A 20,356-nucleotide genomic window follows, 5' to 3' on the forward strand; every position below is an offset into this window, starting at 1 on the left:
TTATGCTTCAAGTTCTTTATATCTTCAAATATTTATTCATGGCGTTTGGTTTGGTTGTTTTGTCGAGAAAAATTGTCTTTTTCTTTTCTGACTTTGTAGAAAATAATTTAGTTTTGCGAAGGGAAAGAAAAAAACAACAACATCAATGTTTGGTCAGGGAGTCAGTATCTTCAGACTGCCTGACCTGGTAGCACCAAGAATAATTTCAATAAAGTCAAAGAAAATTTCATTTTATTCAATGATTTTATTTACACTTGTATTACATTTATTGAAATAATTTAAATTCAGTCAGTACAAAAAAACATTTAAAAGAAAAAATAAACCTTTCATCAAAAATTTTGTAGACATGTTTTGTTTTTTAACATTCAGAGTAAAAAAAATTGAGAATAAATCCTGATTCATGACAATATATCATCGAGAATAAATTCTCATTTTTGACATAAGTTTGGTTACAGACGTACATCAAATTTCTATTATATTAAAGAAGTCTTTGCTATAATTTATATATATGTAGTAAGAAAACACTGTGTATATACAAATGGAAATAAATATTTTTTTCCTTTAAGATTATACAAGTTTCACAGATTTTTTTGATTTTTTTTTCTGTGGGTAACAAGAGATTCAAAACAACTTATAGATCAGGAGTTTTCAACATGGTTACTACTTTCTGTAAAGGAGCAATTAGCAAAAATAATGGAGGAGGAGTTTGATTTAAAGAATACCATTAGGCACTCAACTAGAGATTGTATTACATGCTTGTCATATTCGGAAAGTAATAGATTTAAAAGATCCAAGTTAGAATTCTATGATGATGTCTTAAAGATAAAATATCAGTCTACAATCGATAGCGATTATAAAAAAAAAAAAAAAAAACTCCCAAAACTAAAGATGGATTCAGTGTGAATAATTTTGTTTATTTATTTATTTTTTTAAATTTTATCTGTTATATCATGATGCACTTTTCTTGTTGAGAACTTTCTGGTTTTTCTGATGAGTCCATGGATGAAATATCCAGTATTGACATACAAATATCAGCTGTTCGCCTATGAATGAAACAGATCTGTAATTGTGCAATACTTTGTATTTCTTTGTATTGCTCACACTGAGAATTGAACCTTCGATCTACAGGAGAAGGTCACTTACAAATGAATTTTACTCAGTACTTTATCTGTTATGCCAACCTTAAGTGCAGGCGATACAAAAAATACAATTGCAAATTATTTAAGAATTCTACCCATTCATGGCTGACGGAATGAGCCAATACTACTTGTGTGAATTAAAGAGTTCTAGTTTAAATTCTGTGCAGATTTCCAAGTTCAACAGAAAGAGTCATAAATTCAACAAGGTACACCTGAAGGAAGTTGGCCGAAATGTTGTGCAAATAACACTCAAGATGAGAACAGTAGTCTGAATAATCCAAATAACACACATTATCAATCCTCATCTCAAAAAATTCAGAAACGCTATATTTTTTTGTTCATATAAAGGCATAAACCCACAATTCCCCTCTAATCGCTATGGGTAAAATAAAAATGCGTTCTTAACTCATAAGCAATGAATTGTTTAAAATGGTTGTGTTTCCACCTTGAAACATTCAGAAAGGGTTGATATGCCATAAAATTGACAAACCAAACCTTGTCTTCAATAGAAACAATGAACTACATTAAAAGTAATAAATTTTATCAGTTGGTTTTGTACGAAATTGACAGTAGAAATATATGAACATTTTGTGCATGAAGGCAGTGACATTTTACGAGAATGAGACAAAAGAGGACAGCAAGACCTCCTCCCTCCTCCTCCTCCTCCTCCTCCTACCCCAAAGTTGAAAACTCCTGGCTTTTTATAAAATCAGTACAATTCAATTTACATGGTTTTCTTATCTCTCTTCTATGGCAGGAAAATGTGACACAAAGTCGAGAAAGTAGGATTTGAAGAGTCAACGCCCTAGAGGAAAAACACTCTAAAAAAAAAAAATAAATAAAAAATACCTGGACAGCTCAGTCTGCATTTCCCAATAGGAGCGCCTCAGGCGATTAGCAATAAACTAACCTCTTCTCAAAAGATGAAAAAGAAAAACCTGGAACTGCACAGTCAACAGGGAAAAAGCCATCTCCACAATGGCCTATACACTGATGGCTTTCATGCCAAAGGAAAACAGGATCATTTTAAAAAAAGCTTTTACATATAATGTATTGAGCTTAAGATATGCCACTTAGTTTCAATAAAATATTATGAAACGACACATAAGAATTAAGTGTCGAAGTAATTTAAAGGACGAGCCAAAAGAATACATAACCATGGAAGGTCGAGAGTTAAGGAAGATCACTATGCAGGGTCAGACAGAAGATCAATGATAAAAGTACGTTTGCAGATATGAGAAAACACAGCATGAGAAAAGTCAATTTCATTGGAATTTGTGGCCAGTAGATCAAAGAGAGCACGAATGTTGACAGAGATGGACGTATAACAAAAGTTCTCTTTTGTAGTTAATCAAACTGACAGCTAGCAAACTCTCACCATTCTAACTACTATTCTCATCTTCAGTGCTATTCGTACAAGGTGTTGGCCAATGTAACTTCGACTTTCTTCAAGTGTATCTTGTCAAACTCGGGAATCTTTCTGTCAAACTTAGGAATCTTTCTGTTGAACTCAAAAATCTATATAGAATTTCAAATGGAACCTTTTATCTGATCCACAAGGGTAGCATGTTCTCATTCCTCAGCCATGACCAAGTAAAAGTCTTAAGTAATTCACAGTTTATATTAATTTTTATTTTTTAAATGAATTCCAATTAAGGAATAATGTATATAATTCACAGTTGTATAATTTGTATTGCCCATATTAAGAATTGAACAAATTGCAAATTACTAAAGATTTCACCTGGTCATGGTTGACAGAATGAGAACATTCTACTCCCATAAATTTCATAAAGGGTTCTATTTGAAATTCCATGCAGATTCCCAAGTTCGACAAGATACACCTAAAGAAGATTAGAGCTAACCTCAGTTGAAACATTGTGAGAATAACACTCAAGATGAGAATAGTAGTCTTAATCCAAACAATCAATCCTCATCTCAAAAGTTCAAAAACATAAAACAAAATCTCACTATAATGTCTGGTCCTACTTAAAAATTCTTTCCAACCTACATGAAGATCACAAATTTGCAAAAAAGCTTTTTTCATTTCAGGATATGTCTATCCACAAATAAAGAAACTGTTATATATGTGTTAAATATAGGTTTTTTTGTTTTGTTTTTTTTTTGCTGACAACCTGACTATATAATAATAAGAGAATCATATGATATAAAAATACAAAGAACACTACAACCAAAAAAAACAACCATATAAAATTGATATATTTTTTCAACCACAAAAATTAAAATATTGAAGCAATAATAACAGAAAAACTTTTACAATTTTTTTTATGCTAATAACAATGTTTAAACAGTGAAAACAAATCTTTTTATTTCAATAAAGGGGGAGGAGGCAATATTCTGCAAAACAAAACAAAAAATCAATTGTTTGTATCATTTCAAACACTCAAACTACTATTTTCTTCTTTAATGTTATTTTTTTATTATTGAAATCGCTCCTGACAAGGGATGTAATGAGCTAGCAAGAACGAAGGATGATTATCACAAAGACAGGAGATGCCTATTAGTCTTAGTCTTGAAAAGAATAAGGTCAGAGGAAAACAGTTAGCAGGAAGAGAGTTCCACAAGCTTGCAATATTTGGAAAGAAGCTGCTGGAATATGAAGCTGTTTAATAATAAGGTATCTAAAAAACGAATGACCATGAGACCAACGATTTTAATGAACTGGAAGAAAGGAAACAGGGAATAGATCAAACAATTCTGAGGAACACCTGCTATAATAGTATTTACAAAGAGTATTTATTCTCACATTTCAACTGATATAATCTCTAACCTACTTTAGATGCATCTTCTTGAACTAGAGAATCTGTAAGAAATTCCAAACTGAACCAATACAGATTCATAAGCTCGGTCAAAATAATATCCTAAATGAGAACACTATTAATAATACAAATAATCACTCCTCATCCCAAAAATTCCCAAACATAAAATCAATTGCTGTTTATTGTTTAAAGTTATTATTTCAAATATCCACAATTTTTTTTATCATGTCATATGATGATGATGATGATTATGCTTCAAATCTTTTTTAAAAAATGATCGCCATTAATCGAATTATACCATTAAATCAAACTGAAAGTAGATAATTTTAAAATTAAAATATAAAATAACTTTTAAAACAAAACAAAAATCAAACAATGAATATTTTAAGAAAGAAAACAATGAATTGTTTTTTTTTATTTTTTTTATTGTTGTTGTTTTTTTATTTTTAAAAACAAAACTGGTGGAAACAATATTTCAAATATGTTTTATAAAAAATCAATTGGACGTTTAAAAAAAATCTACCAGATAGTTATGGGTTTTTTTGGGGTTTTTTTTTTCCTGTTTGATAAAAGTTAAACATGGCCGGTAATTATGTCACAAAATGCCACAGAAAATGTCTGAAATTAATCTAGTAAAAAAGTTATAATTTATAGTAGGCAGTAATAAAGTCACGGGGGGGGGGTCCACAATTTGGACATGGGGGTGAGGGGAGGGGGAAGAATCAGACATAAAACATTCTAATATGTCAGAATTTATTTAAATAAATTGTGACAGACTTGAATGAGAAACTATAAACAATAGAAGCAATAAAACATATTTTTTTATATCACAGTACGAAAAATCAAACCAAACTATTTACGTCAGTTATTTAGGGTTTTGTTCATAATATTAAACTTTAAAAAACAAGTATTCATCTTTCTATTATAGAAAGTTGCAAAAAACAGTGCTATAACATTATCCTATGACATTGTCCGATGAGTTTTTCTGTAACTTTTTTTGACCCGGAATCAAGTTAACAATCTTTGATACTTCAGTACAATAATGTCACTATAAAAAGAGCAGCTTATTAATTTTTTTTACATAGACCTAATTTTTTTATGTTTAAAAATTTCATTGGTGTTGGTATTCCAATAGTCATAAACTCTGAGCAAAAAACAATGAAGCAGGTAGATGGATAATTTAGCATAAATTACTGATGAATACTTAAAACCAATAAAAGTCGAACGAATTATTAAAATGCTTTTTGGTTAGGGATTTTGGCAATGAAACTTGGTGTTGAGATTTTTCTTATTGGCATCAGTCAAAAGATAATCGGGTTAAAATCCCCAAATGGAATTAGAATGACATACGTCAACAAACAATGGAAAATAAAGTAAGATTTCAGGTCGAATATAAACAATTAACAATCATCAAAATATCGAATCAAAATTAACGAAAAACTAGAATACAGGATTATAAACAGAATGAACCGCTTCGATTGCTGCAAATCTTGAAACATTTCAATAATATTTTTTTATTCAATACAGGATAGCATTACATTACAGGTTTCAGCCATAGTGTCTGTCTTTACATGAGACTACTACAGCAAAAAAATTCGCTTTGGATAATTAGTGAACTCATTTTTCACAATTTTTGCTAGAATTTAACTATTCAATTTTATTTCCAAAATTGCAGAATTTATTAAAAAGCAAACTATTTTTAAATAATCTATATTAAATTTCTCTTAGTCTGTCTGTTTGTCGATTTCATTTTTTCTTGGAAACTACTGAGTTGACCTGACCAAAATTTTGTATAAGCCTTTTTTATGATACGGTGCAGCAAACTAAGTATTATGATATCTTTTCAATGCACAGTTAATAGGGATTAGTCACCATAACACCACATTTATTCTACAAGTTTTTTTGGAAACTACTGGGTCAATCTGACTGAAATTTTGTACAGACCTTTCTTATGATAAAGTGCAATTAACTAAGTATTATTGTATTCGTTTGATGCACAGTTAAGAATTAATATAGGGATTATTTAATTAAATTATTTAATGCAAAAATTAATAATTAAATTATTTAATGCAAAAATGAACTATATTCAACCATCAATTTGACATAAAATACCCATTCTAAGTCAACGGGCTATGACTTTTGTGAGTTTTTAAGGAGCTAAAAGTCGAGTTTATTTAAAAAAATTGTTATATTATGTAAGTTAGAAAATTAGAGATTTTCTAAAAAATAGTTTTCTAAAACACACAAACATCAAAATAATGATTGTTTTTTTTGTCCTACTATAGTCTTAGGAAAACAAAAACAAAATGATTGAAACTCATAATGCTATCATGTATTTAAGTAAAATAACAAATATACTTGCTTGTTATTAAAATGCACAGAAATGCTAATAGTTTATGACTATTGAAGTGTCCATGCTAAAATTTCAACAATTTAAAACGTAATAAGAATGAAAAAATAATAAGTTGCTTTTATTCATGGTGGGTTTATTGTAAAAAATAACAGGGTTTTTTTTTTTACTGGCATTTGTTTTGAAGTTTTTTTGAGTGCTTTTGATGAAGAAACTTCCAGAATATTTGGATTTCTTCCATTTGGCAGAAGAGATTTCACAACTATTTTCAATGTGGACAAACATCTTTGTTCTTCCACAAAAGAATGGAAAACAGTTTTGGCATGTTTTTATTTGCTATGTTGAAATGATATTTTTAGTTTGTATGTTGAAATGATATTTTTAGTTTGTATGTTGAAATGATATTTTTAGTTTGTATGTTGAAATGATATTTTTAGTTTGTATGTTGAAATGATATTTTTAGTTTGTATGTTGAAATGATATTTTTAGTTTGTATGTTGAAATGATATTTTTAGTTTGTATGTTGAAATGATATTTTTAGTTTGTATGTTGAAATGATATTTTTAGTTTGTATGTTGAAATGATATTTTTAGTTTGTATGTTGAAATGATATATTTTAGTTTGTATGTTGAAATGATATATTTTAGTTTGTATGTTGAAATGATATATTTTAGTTTGTATGTTGAAATGATATATTTTAGTTTGTATGTTGAAATGATATATTTTAGTTTGTATGTTGAAATGATATATTTTAGTTTGTATGTTGAAATGATATATTTTAGTTTGTATGTTGAAATGATATATTTTAGTTTGTATGTTGAAATGATATATTTTAGTTTGTATGTTGAAATGATATATTTTAGTTTGTATGTTGAAATGATATATTTTAGTTTGTATGTTGAAATGATATATTTTAGTTTGTATGTTGAAATGATATATTTTAGTTTGTATGTTGAAATGATATATTTTAGTTTGTATGTTGAAATGATATATTTTAGTTTGTATGTTGAAATGATATATTTTAGTTTGTATGTTGAAATGATATATTTTAGTTTGTATGTTGAAATGGTATATTTTAGTTTGTATGTTGAAATGGTATATTTTAGTTTGTATGTTGAAATGGTATATTTTAGTTTGTATGTTGAAATGGTATATTTTAGTTTGTATGTTGAAATGGTATATTTTAGTTTGTATGTTGAAATGGTATATTTTAGTTTGTATGTTGAAATGGTATATTTTAGTTTGTATGTTGAAATGGTATATTTTAGTTTGTATGTTGAAATGGTATATTTTAGTTTGTATGTTGAAATGGTATATTTTAGTTTGTATGTTGAAATGGTATATTTTAGTTTGTATGTTGAAATGGTATATTTTAGTTTGTATGTTGAAATGGTATATTTTAGTTTGTATGTTGAAATGGTATATTTTAGTTTGTATGTTGAAATGATATATTTTGTTTGTATGTTGAAATTATATATTTTAGTTTGTATGTTGAAATTATGTTTTTATTTGTATATTGAAATTATATTTTATTTGTATATTGAAAGTATATATTTTTGTTTGTATGCTGAAATTATATATATATATATATATATATATATATATATATATATTATATGTGGGTGTTTGTGTGTACAAGAAGGCTATCAGCAATGTAGAATACCGGGGTGTTGAAGAGATGTTGTGTATGAGCAAAAATAGAAAAACGGCATTCTTTTGGCTTGTTTTCTTTTAAAAAAAAGAGAGGTACTTCTCGAAATTATCAAAGACATTTACCATCCTAGTTATATTAAATCGTAAATCCATATTTTTATAGTTACTGATTTATATATGTGAAAGATTTTGAAAAATATACAAAGATTTATAATCTTAATTAGATCTTTGTCTGTTTTTTGTTTATACATTATGTCACTTCAACATCGTGGTATTCTACATTTCTAACAGCCTTCTTATACATTTGGATATTTTTTATCAGCAATACTTCAAACAAACTACCTTAGTGAAAAATAATCGCAAAAGCGTACTTTTTAACAAAACATATATATATATATATATATATATATATATATATATATATATATATATATAAAGGTTTTTTCATATAAATGTGTGTGTGTGATATTTTATTATTGTTAGTCACAATAAAATTATGTACATTTGCATAAGCATGTGTGTGCGTGTTTCAAGTTAACATGCATACGCAATTTTGTACATATATATATATATATATATATATATAGAGATATATATATGCACACAATATGTGACCATGTGTGTATATATATATATATATATATATATATATATATATATATATATATAAACATAGATAATATATAGATATTTGCTATAAAGTGTTTCAAATTGATATGTATATATGCAATTCTGTGCATGTGTATACACGATATGTAATTGTGTGTGAATGATTGTACGTACATATACATAAAAAAATTAAATGGCTTCACAAACACAATCAGATTTCAATCCCAGATCTCATCAGAATATTATAAGATCAAAACATGCTTGTATTTTTTTAACCATTTAATTTTCATTTTTATCATGTTATTCTATTGTTATACATCTCTACAAATATGCGTTGAATACTATTGGATTTAATGCTAATAAATGCCATATTTATACTGAGTTATAATTGCTTAGTTTTGGATATGTATGAATATTTCAAATATAGATTTTTAATAACCCAAAGTTTTTCCAATAGCTTGATAGAGCAAGACTAGAGATATAATAAAATATCCTTTATATTATATAACCCACATTAAATGTAAATAAACCAAAAAATTCACCAAAAAATCAGGGTTTTCTTTTGCAGCATACAATTGTTTCAGTCCACCACCAAGATAATAGTAACATTCAAAATATATGAGGCATTTTATTTGAGGCTTTGAAATGCTATGGCCTAAAGAACTTATTTTTCCTTTTTTTCTTGTTGATCCAATGATGTGATACAGTTTTATTTAACTTTGAATTCTCATCTTTTATTTCTTATATATGTATATATACCAATCAGGAAAGAAGATGAGAAAGGTTTACTAGACAAAAGCAACTGTAAACTTCAATCCAATATAAATATTAATATTAAAATTACCTCAAATTCACCAAAAAATCAGCATTTTATTTGCAGCATATAATTGTGTCGATCTACCACCAAGAAATTTGAAATGTTCAAAAACATATGAGGCATTTTATTTCTTCATAAGATAATTCTCAGTGCTTCTCAAAAAGTGGGTAACCCTCTAGATAGACCTTCATAATACAGACTCTTGTCTGCTCGAGTTATGAATTTGCTTTTTAAAACACATGCCAGCATGTAAAACATATGGTAAGTCAAATACGATGATGATTTCCTATGTTTTTACTAAACCAAGATCGATATGGAAAACTTATGGTAACAAACTCATTTATTTGAATGATATATCATTTTGTTAATTTTGCCCATTTAAAGATGGGGAGGATCAAAACCTTTCTCAAACAAAAGGCTTGACACTCATTGGCTGATGGAAATATATAACCCAAGAGGAGTAATAAAACTAATCGATCGGATCGATAAGTTAGCGAAGATATATATTACTTAGATATAAAAGCAATGATAAGCTATACGGCCACATATTTAGCCTGATGACTTCTCTCAAAAATGAAACATTAACATTTTCATGTAACTTATTTGCGATAAATATATTTTGATACTATATATATATATATATTTCAGAATAATTTTATATCATCTAATAATGATTTATACTGAAAATCGACTCAATGGATTAAGAAATTTTTTAGAAAATTTGCAACAAGTAACTTTAATCTTGTTTTCACTTTATTTATGTAAATCTGTTGATTTTATATCAAGGAAGTAGTAATTGTTTTGGAATCAGTAATTTAGTATGGAGTCGATAATTGTATCAGAATCGGGAAGAATATTGGAATCGTCCCATCACTCATACATATTTCCTGATTTTTGGTAAATTTTTAAGTAAAAGGGAAGGGTCAAAATGTCTATACATTTTGAGCATCGGCATTCATTTTGCATGTACCTATCATAATCTCTTCACACACATTCAGTTCGATATGTATACAAATGGACAGTGACGTGTGTGAAATCACTTTTTGTGCATGTGTACATGTGTTGTAGAATGCATGCTAGCATGATTAAAAAAAATGCAGTGATTGATCCGTTTTGGCAGAGGGGATCAATAATCGATGAGTGTTTGATTGGATATCACTTCAAAGGAAACAGACGCCATCTTTTTTGGAAATTCGTCTTGACTGTTTTTGTTTTTTTTAATTTTCACCCCTTTGCTTTTTGATTTATTTGTCTTTTACTGATTATTAATTGGGTGGAGAGCAAAGTTGGGAGAAAGAACTAGCGAAGTGCCAGCCAACAATTTACAATGTAAACAGTGAGAGGAATGCTTCGGGAGTCAAAGGACGAAACACGGCTTCTGCTTCATCTTCTTTTGAACAAGGATGGCCAGACAACTGAAAAGTAAAAAAAAAAAAAAAAAAAAATTCAATAAAACACTTGAACTACCTTCATAAAAACAAGAATTTTGGTGTTTGTTAATATAGAGTCGACAGATCGATTTTTTTAAACATGTAGTTTTAAACTAAAATAACAATACTTACATAATTGTCAAGTTGAACATATTGATATATGCAAAAATCACGAAAATTCATTAAGTAAAACAACTGCCATTGTGTTTTAGTAAAAACAAGTCTATTGCTAGATAAGTATGTTCCCCTGTATTCACAATTTTCAAGGTGTTCACATATAAGGAAAATGCAATTTCTCCCAATTTTCCGTAAAAATTACTTTTAACTATAAATAATTTTGTACTTGATGAATTTTTGGATATATTACTATTTTCGACATAACTGTTATTTTTGCTTAAAACTACATATTTAAAAAAACTCGATCTGTTGACTCTAAACAAGCACCAGACTTTTTTATGTTTTATTATCTCCCGTTGTTTTGGTTTACAGTATATCTTTTTTTTTTTTTTTTTTTATTCAATTTTCACCCCAAACAAGGCACAGTACCACTTTGAAGCAGGGGGCTACTATCAGGGACTTAATTAGCGGGGTCATTATGAAGGGAGATGAGTAGAAAGATGTTTGTTGACATTACACTTTAACTTCTGCATATCGTTGCAGTTGGGAAAGCAGAATCCCGGAAGGGAGTTCCAAAGACCCGCAGTTCTGGGGAAGAAACTATTGGAGTAAAAGGCTTTCTTGCACCTAGGGATCTCTACTGTAAAGGGATGAGACTTAGTAGCTTGTCGGGTTTGTCGGGGGTAGTTACGTCGGGGAGGTACAAGTGTTTGCAGTTCATCAGAGCATTCACCATTGAAGTATTTGTAGAACAGGCAGAGGGATGCAACATCTCGTCGATGGGACAGAGGCTGAAGCCTAGATGACAGTTCAGGACCTATCAGGTTGGCGATTCTCTTTTGAACCCTGTCCAGGAGCGAGAGACAAGCAGCAGATGCACCAGCCCAGATGTGACAACAGTACTCCATACATGGGCGAATGGTTGCCTTATAGAGGTATAGGATACTGTCAGGCGTAAGTAGTTTTCTAGCACGGTAGAGGGAGCCAACCTTCCTTGCAGCAGCCTTGGCAATGCTCTCAATGTATCTATTCCAGTTCATATTCCCTGTAAACGTTAGGCCGAGGAGTTTAAAAGAAGTACTTTCAGGTAATGTGTTCTTGGCCATTGCTATTGGTGGTAGAGAAGGTTTCTTGTAGTTATTGAAGGAAACAAGCTTAGTCTTAGCAGCATTGAATGTGACCAACCATTTTTGTCCCCATTCCACTACGGATTGGAGGTCATCCTCTAGTGTTTCTGCCATTTCCTTGGATATGTGTTCATTTGTTTTCCCCTCATATCTGTTATAGAGAGTGGTGTCATCGGCAAATATACCCATCTCCGAAACAATTTTATCAGGGAGGTCGTTTATGAATATCAAGAATAATAGAGGTCCAAGGATAGACCCCTGAGGTACTCCTGCATTTATGTCATATTGTTTGGATGTACGACCGTCAAGGACAACTTGGATTTTTCTATTACTTAAGAAGGATTTAATTACATTATGAATTCTTCCAGTGATTCCATATGATCTAATTTTCCTTAGAAGACCATCGTGCCATACCCTGTCAAAAGCCTTAGATATATCGAGGGCCACCGCTCTACCCTCCCCTGTTTTATCCAATGAACGGTATATACGTTCAGAAACTACAGTTAAGATATCTGCTGTTGAACGGGCTTGCCTGAATCCATATTGTTTGTCAGTCAGGAGTTTAGCAGCTGTTAGGTGCTGGACTAGGGCTTGATTAACTAAGGACTCAAATATTTTGGTGAAAAGCGGGAGGAGGCTAATGGGGCGATAATTTAGTGGGTCAGTTATTTCACCAGAATTCTTGAAGACTGGTACCACAGAGGCGGTTTTCCAGCAATCAGGAAAACAAGATTCGTTAAGGCATTTATTGTAAAGTTTGGACAGAACTGGAGCAACCGCGGCAGAGCATTTTTTTAATAGCACAGCCGGGATGAGATCTGGTCCACACGCTTTTGAGGTGTCTAGGTTTTTTATAATAGCATGTACCTGAGAAGGGGTGATTTTCAAATCAGTCCTTTTCAGGTTATTTAATGCCGAATTAAATGATTTTGAAAAAAAAAAAAGATTTTATGATTCAAGTTGTTTATATCTTCACATATTTATTCATGACGTTTGGTTTCATTATCTCTGATTAGACCAGATTTTAAACTGATATATGAGAAAATACTTTCCATTGATCTAAGTTTTTTTATTACATAATTAAGTTGATTTAAACTTAGCTGTGGCCACACATAGATGTTGTCGTGTCAGAAAAGTCTTCTCTACTTTTATTTTCTTTTTATCATCCTTTCCATGCATATCTTAGATAATCTAGTTTCAAATATTTTAATAAGCCCAAAGAGTTTAAAAATAAGTAAATTAAAAAGTGACTGAACCATTTTAAATTGTCTTATTGCTGTTTTATTTACCTTCTTCTCAGGAGGTTAGACACAAGGTCAAGTATTGGCTTGATGAAAATGTTTCTGTGCAACGAATTGGATTTGAACTTGGCCAAACAAGGTTTCTAGTCCATGTTTCTGATCACTTAGCCACCGTTTTCCTGAAGACTATGTTGTTGACTGACTTTCTTTCTCGTGAGCTACACTTTTGTTTACAGCACTTTCTGCATAATACACCAGGAGGAGAGTGTTTAGCTGTGTTAGCAATAGGATGCTGTATAACAGTGAATGCTGCATCCACTCCTAGTTCTTGATCATCTGTCTTTAGTGTAATGATGGAGCAACTGTCAGACCTGATATATCAGCACTGATACCTTGTTAACAAGGATAAATATACCAAAGCTTGATGAATTCATGATGATTAGTCGGTCATGTTGATCGGACCACACTTGCAGGAGTGATTCTTCAATAAAATATCTTGCTTATGTTTCTGAATTTTTGCGATGAGGATTGATTAATTAAATTATTTAGATTATTGCTCTCATCTTGAGTATTATTTGCACAACGTTTTCGCTGATGTTACCTCCAGCCTTCTGTAAGTGTAACTTGTTGAACTCTCAAATCTTTCTGTCAAACTCGAGAATTTGCATAAAGTTTAATACACTATGGGAACCATCTATAATATAAATCTCACCTGCCTGTTTAAATGTATGTATGTATGTTTGTATGTCTGCCTAAAACTTTTGATAGAGGCAAAGGATTTTCATGAGATCGGCAACAGCAAAGACGTCATTTTTTTTCACATTCTTTTCCTCCTTTGCGGTACAGGTGTGAGCCTGCCTATCTACAACCACTTTTATTATTATCATTTTTTTTGCTCAACACACACCTCCAAAACCCGGGCAATGCCGGGCACCCAGGCTAATCTGTTATATAAATCTCACCTGTCTGTTTAAATGCATGCATGTATGTATGTATGTATGTATATCTGCCTAAAACTTTCGACATAGGTGACGGATTTTCACAAAATCATTTTGAAGCTCTACTCTTTGGACGACAAATATCGAAAAATTGGCTAAAAACATTAACTCCTTCACTTTCAACTGAGCACATTTCTACAGGAAGGGGTCGCTTTTTCCACCAATATTTTCGAAAGTCATCCCCTCTTTTCGATTGACTAGCCTTAATTAAACCATTCGTCACTTCCAGTTTGGCAATGGGCACAACAGCAAAGAAGTCCATTTTTTTTTCACATTCTTTTCCTTCTTTGCAGTACGAGTCCAAGCTTGCCTGCCTACTACCACTTTTTTTTTTTTTTTGCTTAACATGCACATTCAAACACCCGGGCAACGTCGGGCACACAGGCTATTTAATTATAGATAGATAAGGTCACCATTATATATATACATACTAACAGGGCACCCAGCATTGCCTGGTCATAAAATGCGCTTAAATATTATATTTTGATTAATGCAGATTTCGTATTTGTTATCATATAATATTGGACCCAACATATAGTAATGATTTAAAAAGTTTTTAAAAAAAAAATTGTACGCCACCACCGAGAATCAAAACCAGAACGTCTAGCTTATGATTTATTTTATCCTTTGCCATTAATGACTGAGCTATGAAGACATGTTTGCTGCAAGACTAAAAATTAAAACAAACCAATAGCTACTACGTTATGCATGCATATTCGTAATGCTGCCGTTCGACCTTCACCTGGCAAATTTCATTTTTTTGATTTTCACACTTTTGTACCGATTTTCCCGGGCTAAAATTAAAATATAAAGTTTTTCATGGGTTGAAATACCTTATATATGAAGTTTCATGTCCATAGGCCAAAAACTATAGGAGGAGTTTGGTAGGCAAAATTTTAAAAAATATATATACGCATGCATAAATATATATGGAAAAAGTTTTGTGTTTACTATAAACTTTTTACGCAAATATTATACAAGTATAAATCATGTAGAATATCTGTATGAATAATAATAGTTAAATAAAGATGATCATCCCATAAGAAATCCGAAAAAAAACTAATAAGAAATTAATTAAAATGAATGTTTAAAAGAATATGCAAATTAGTTAGATCTTTTGCTAGTAAATGCAATTTAATGACCCATGTATAAGAAAATTGTTTTTCTTTTTTCTTTCTTGGCCTTCGAGCCAAAAGTAGTAGCACCCTTCCCTACATCTCACGTAGTAATTAATGAAAAAAGAAATCTTCAGGTCGCCCTCGACTATAGTCAACCATTTTACTTTTATAAAATAAAATTTAATGAATTCTAAAAATTTGGGAACTTAAAAACTCTTGATTTCTATTTTTACATAGTTTTTGACATTGCAATATTTTTGATTTCATTGACATATTTGGAGACATAATCTCTTGTAAATCTTAAAAGGGAACATGACCTTTTTTTTTACATAGGCATCACCACATTATCAAGGATAAAGGGTTAAAGAGTGTACAGTAGAAATTGGACAATATAGTAATCATTAGTAATGAAAATTTGGTAAATTTGATAACTTATATGGAACGGCTTATCAAGAACTTATTTACTTTAGACTTGAACACAACCATATTGTAGTCAGCTGGAAAGTAGGAAAACGGAAGACAATTCCACAGGCGTGCAGTTCTAAGAAAGAAGCTTTGTTCATGGAATCTACGTTTAGGTTTAGGCACAGATAAAGAGTGGGGGGAATTATTGATAGTGTTTACAGCTAAACGAGTGTTTCTTGTGAAAGTTTGGCGAGGGGGGACCATAGATTGAAGCTCAGTCGAACACTTTCCATGAAAATAACGATACATCAGAGACAAACTCGCAACATCTCTTCTGTGAGATAGAGGTTGCAAGGAGGAGAAAAGGACATCTCCTACGAGGTTACGAAGTCTATTTTGAACTCTATCAAGGCAGGACAAGTCCTTTCTAGCAGCTCCTGCCCAGATGTGGCAACAGTATTCCATCCTTGGACGTACCTGGCTCTTATATAGATAGAGAATAGCATCAGCAGTGAGATATTTACCGGATCAATAGAAAGATCCCACCATTTTTCCAGCGGCCTTGGCAACAGATTTGATGTACGTGTTCCATTTAAGATCAGGAGTAATGATCAAGCCCAGAAGCTTGTCAAAACTTGAGGCCTCCTGAAGACAAGAGCCATTCATTTCAATTGATGCCAAATGTGGATTAGAATGTTGATGATGTAAAGAGAGAAGCTTGGTTTTAGATGCATTAAAAGTAACCAGCCACTCCTTTCCCCATTGTACTACGTGCTCAAGATCAGAGGAGAGAGAATTGGAGAGAACTTGGTCGTTTACTGTCTTAGATGTGCTACCATAAATGGTAGTGTCGTCAGCATAAATGTCTACAAATGATGTAAGGATGTGATTTGGAAGATCATTAATGTAGATCAGGAAAAGAGTCGGGCCCAGGATGGACCCCTGAGGGACACCGGCATTAATACTGTGAGCTTCTGATTTTTGCCCCTCAACTACTACTCTTATGAATCTATCAGAAAGAAATGATTTAATAATTGAGAAGACTTTTCCAGCTATACCATAGCTAGCGATCTCATGAAGTAAACCTTTATGCCATACCCTATCAAAGGCTTTAGATATGTCAAGAGCAATTGCCCTAGAAAGATTGCCACCGTCGAGAGATTTGCTAATCCTATGCGATATAACTGTAAGCACATCTGCTGTAGATCTAGCAGAACGGAAACCATATTGAGTGTCACTAAGAAGGTTATTTTTGTTGAGATGGTTGATTACTTCTGTATTTAACACAGATTCTAGCAACTTACTCATGACGCACAGGAGACTTATTGGCCTGTACTGAGAGGGGGATGAGCGATCACCTGAATTCTTAAATACAGGGCATACTGATGAGATTTTCCAGGCAGATGGGAAACTATTCTCCTTAAGACAACGTTTAAACAGTTTTGTAAGTATGCGCGCTAGTTCAGGTTGAAGTTTTTTGAGTACTATAATTGGAATACCGTCAGGGCCAGTTACTTTACTGGAATCAAGGTTTTTGATTAGCTTGGCAACATCACGTACAGATATACGTATATCACATAGCGTGTTTTCTGATACAGGAGGAAATATTGGGGGTTGGCGGCCTTGGTCGCAAAGGGTAGAATTAGCTGCAAAGTTCTTGACAAAGAGTTTGGCTTTGTCTGATGCTGACGAGATTACCTCAGGTCCATTGATAATAGTTGGGATGGAGCACACGCTTCTGTTCAGGATTCTGTTTGCTATTTGCCAAAACTGGTGGGAACCAAGCCGCTGCTCAGCTACTTTGGACTTAACAGATTGAGCATACAACTCTCTTGCGTTCCTTATTACTTTCTTACAATGGTTGCTGGCAGTCCTGAAAACGGCTTTAGTTTCCATACATCTATTACGTTTGAAGCAGTGGAAAAACTGATTTCTGTGCGCAATGGCAGCAGCACATTCTGGAGAGAACCATGGCTGGCTGTTAGGTTTTTGCTGAAACTTTTTAGAGGGTATGAAATGGTCAATACCTACAATTAACCATTCAGTCAGGTCTAATACTATAGAGGACACATCCTTTTTAAACATGGAATGCAGAGGTAGATCAGATATAAATGTATGGAAGCTATCCCAGTCAGCCTTAGTGTATCGATATACTGTACGATGGAGAGGTACATCTGGGGACTTATTACATTTCATTTTTATCTTAATTGATACAACAGAGTGGTCGGAAGATCCAAGAGGCGACAGAACAGAAACTGAACATAGTTCAGGGCAAGTTGTGAGAAAAAGGTCTAGTAGGCTCGCATACTGGCCGTCATTGTCAGGCACACGGGTGGGTTCCTGAACAATCTGAGTGAGGTCATAGGCAATGGAGAAATCATGACAGAACCTCCCCTCATCATCGGTCTTGTTTGAGTGGGTCAACCATTCGACGTTGTGAACATTGAAGTCTCCACATACGTGAATGTTAGCTGAAGGATAAGCAGATAGGACTTGGTCAATTTTCTCAGATATGCTTTGAAAGATAGTAACTCCGCTGTTGTGGGGGCGATAGAGAGTAAATATAAATGCAGTAGTGTGAGCTAAAGCAATCCGGAAGCACATATAGGGTAAGTTAGGATCTTCCCTGGAGATGTCCCTCCCACATGGAAAGCTATCCCTAATATAGGCACATATTCCATGCCCATGGCGATCTTGGGGGTCAGATTTAGAAGTTAAGTTAGAGTATCCTGTAATTGCAAACTCTTCTAGGGAAATAGCCTGTCCAATGCCAGTTTCACTTAAAAATAAAAGGTCTTGTTTAGTCTCCTGTAATTGGGTTTCAACCTCTGGAAGGTTAGAACGTAGACCCCTGATGTTGGAGAAGGAGACATGGTAGTAGGGGTCTATGTTGGAAGTTGGAGAACCGGGTTCAATCGTGTATTTTTTCTTGAAACTTGTCATGATGAAATTTTGGAATTTGTGGACTAGGTCGTCAGATTTACTTAGACCAGGACAGAGAGGGGAAACTAAGAGAGAAAAGGAAACGAAGAATTTTTTTTTTTTTTTGTAGCTAATGATAAGGCAAAGCCGTAACAATTACCCACTAGTATGGCATCCTTCCATTAAATTTTTATATCTTGATAAGATTCAAACTATAACAAACTTGAATTTATATTTATTCAAAAGATAGTTTCAGAGTTGAAAGTTTTGATAAAATTTACCAGTGCCATTTCCTGTGGCATCTCATTTGATAAAGGATCGCAATAGACCATTTTTTTTTTTTTTTTTTTTTTTTTTTTTTTTTTTACAAGGGTGTCACCACTTATCAAGGCCCAGAGGCCACTCATAAAATGGTTTGGAGAAGACAATGAATATAAGGTTTTCTTACCTTCCAGAATATACAAGTACAATGGGAACACATGCAAAGCATATCAGCAAATGTATCTTTTCGGCCAAATCTCCTGAAAAATGAATTAAAAATACTCTTAATATGCAGATTATTTGCAGCCGTTCAAAATCTAAAAATTGAAAGAAAAAAAAAAGCCAGCACAAATGCATTTCTGATTATGGATTGGTAAATCATAAATAACCTTTTGAAAGCCCATCCTTCACTTTGTAATAAAGATCGATGTGTATTTATTTTGCGTGTGTGTGTGTATAATTATTTACAATGTTTATATAATTTTATTTCTATAAAAGCTCTACACATGTATTGAGCACTTTTGAAGAAATATTGGTTTTACTTCATGGTAACAATATACCTGAATTAATTAATTAATTAATTAATTAATTAATGTGTGTGTGTGTGTGTGTGTGTGTGTGTGTGTGTGCGTGCGCACTCCCACTCCATTACACAGAAGTTAGTAAAGCACACGTTTTTTTTTGTTTTTTTTCAAAGCCTCAATGTGAAAGCATTTCAATTGATGGAGAGGAGTGAGAAAACAAATAGCAAGTCAGACAACCACTTTAATCTTACCCTCTCGACTGAAATTAATTCAGAAAGAAATCCTTCATTCTATAATAAAAATTAATGGTGGGTGTCTTTTTTTCTTAGGTCATCAGAAATAATAATTATGTGAATATTTTAGAAATAAATTATGATATCTGGTGAAGCATTATATTTTTAGTCATTTTTAAGAGAAGGTGTACACTAATATATATATGAAGAATCATATGTGGTAGTGCGTTGGTGTATATGCAAGTATGTTCACATATGTGAGGATGTTCATGGGATGCGTGGGTGTCCAATTCAAAGTTTTATGAAAGACTTGGTTTTGAATAGATGCCACACAAGTTGCTGACCATTCCAAGTCAAAAATGTTGGAAGAGTCATAATCAAATAGATCTTAACCTTATTGGTTATACCCGTGCCCCTCCTGATGCTAACCTTTCCCGCCTTACACTAATGTTTCCATCATTCACACTGAGAAAGGTCGAAGGATCGGTCGAAAATATGCGCTTTTGAAAGAAACATTCTTGTTTTTTTCAAAAGACTTTTTGTATTCCTACATGTCAACACATAGGAAATAAATCTAGAAAAGATATAAACATTTATATATTTTTCGTATTGATTTTCTATTTAAATATATATAT

The 20,356-nt window shown here is 32.0% G+C and overlaps 1 protein-coding gene across 1 annotated transcript in view; it reads right to left on the minus strand.

The window, feature by feature from the left end:
• Positions 1 to 920: 920 nt before the first annotated feature.
• LOC145290012 (F-box only protein 25-like) overlaps positions 921 to 20,356 on the minus strand; it is a 143,688-nt gene continuing 124,252 nt past the window's right edge. Inside the window, exons 7-8 of the mRNA XM_080136455.1 lie at positions 19,152 to 19,224; positions 921 to 10,760 (exon numbers count right to left, since the gene is read on the minus strand). Coding sequence (XP_079992581.1) covers positions 10,668 to 10,760; positions 19,152 to 19,224 — 166 coding nt within the window. The 3' untranslated portion in view covers positions 921 to 10,667. The remainder of the gene's footprint in view (positions 10,761 to 19,151; positions 19,225 to 20,356) is intronic.

The sequence above is a fragment of the Euprymna scolopes genome, chromosome 2 (genome assembly GCF_053919585.1).
Source record: "Euprymna scolopes isolate OS-2025 chromosome 2, ASM5391958v1, whole genome shotgun sequence".
Lineage (NCBI taxonomy): Eukaryota > Metazoa > Mollusca > Cephalopoda > Sepiida > Sepiolidae > Euprymna > Euprymna scolopes.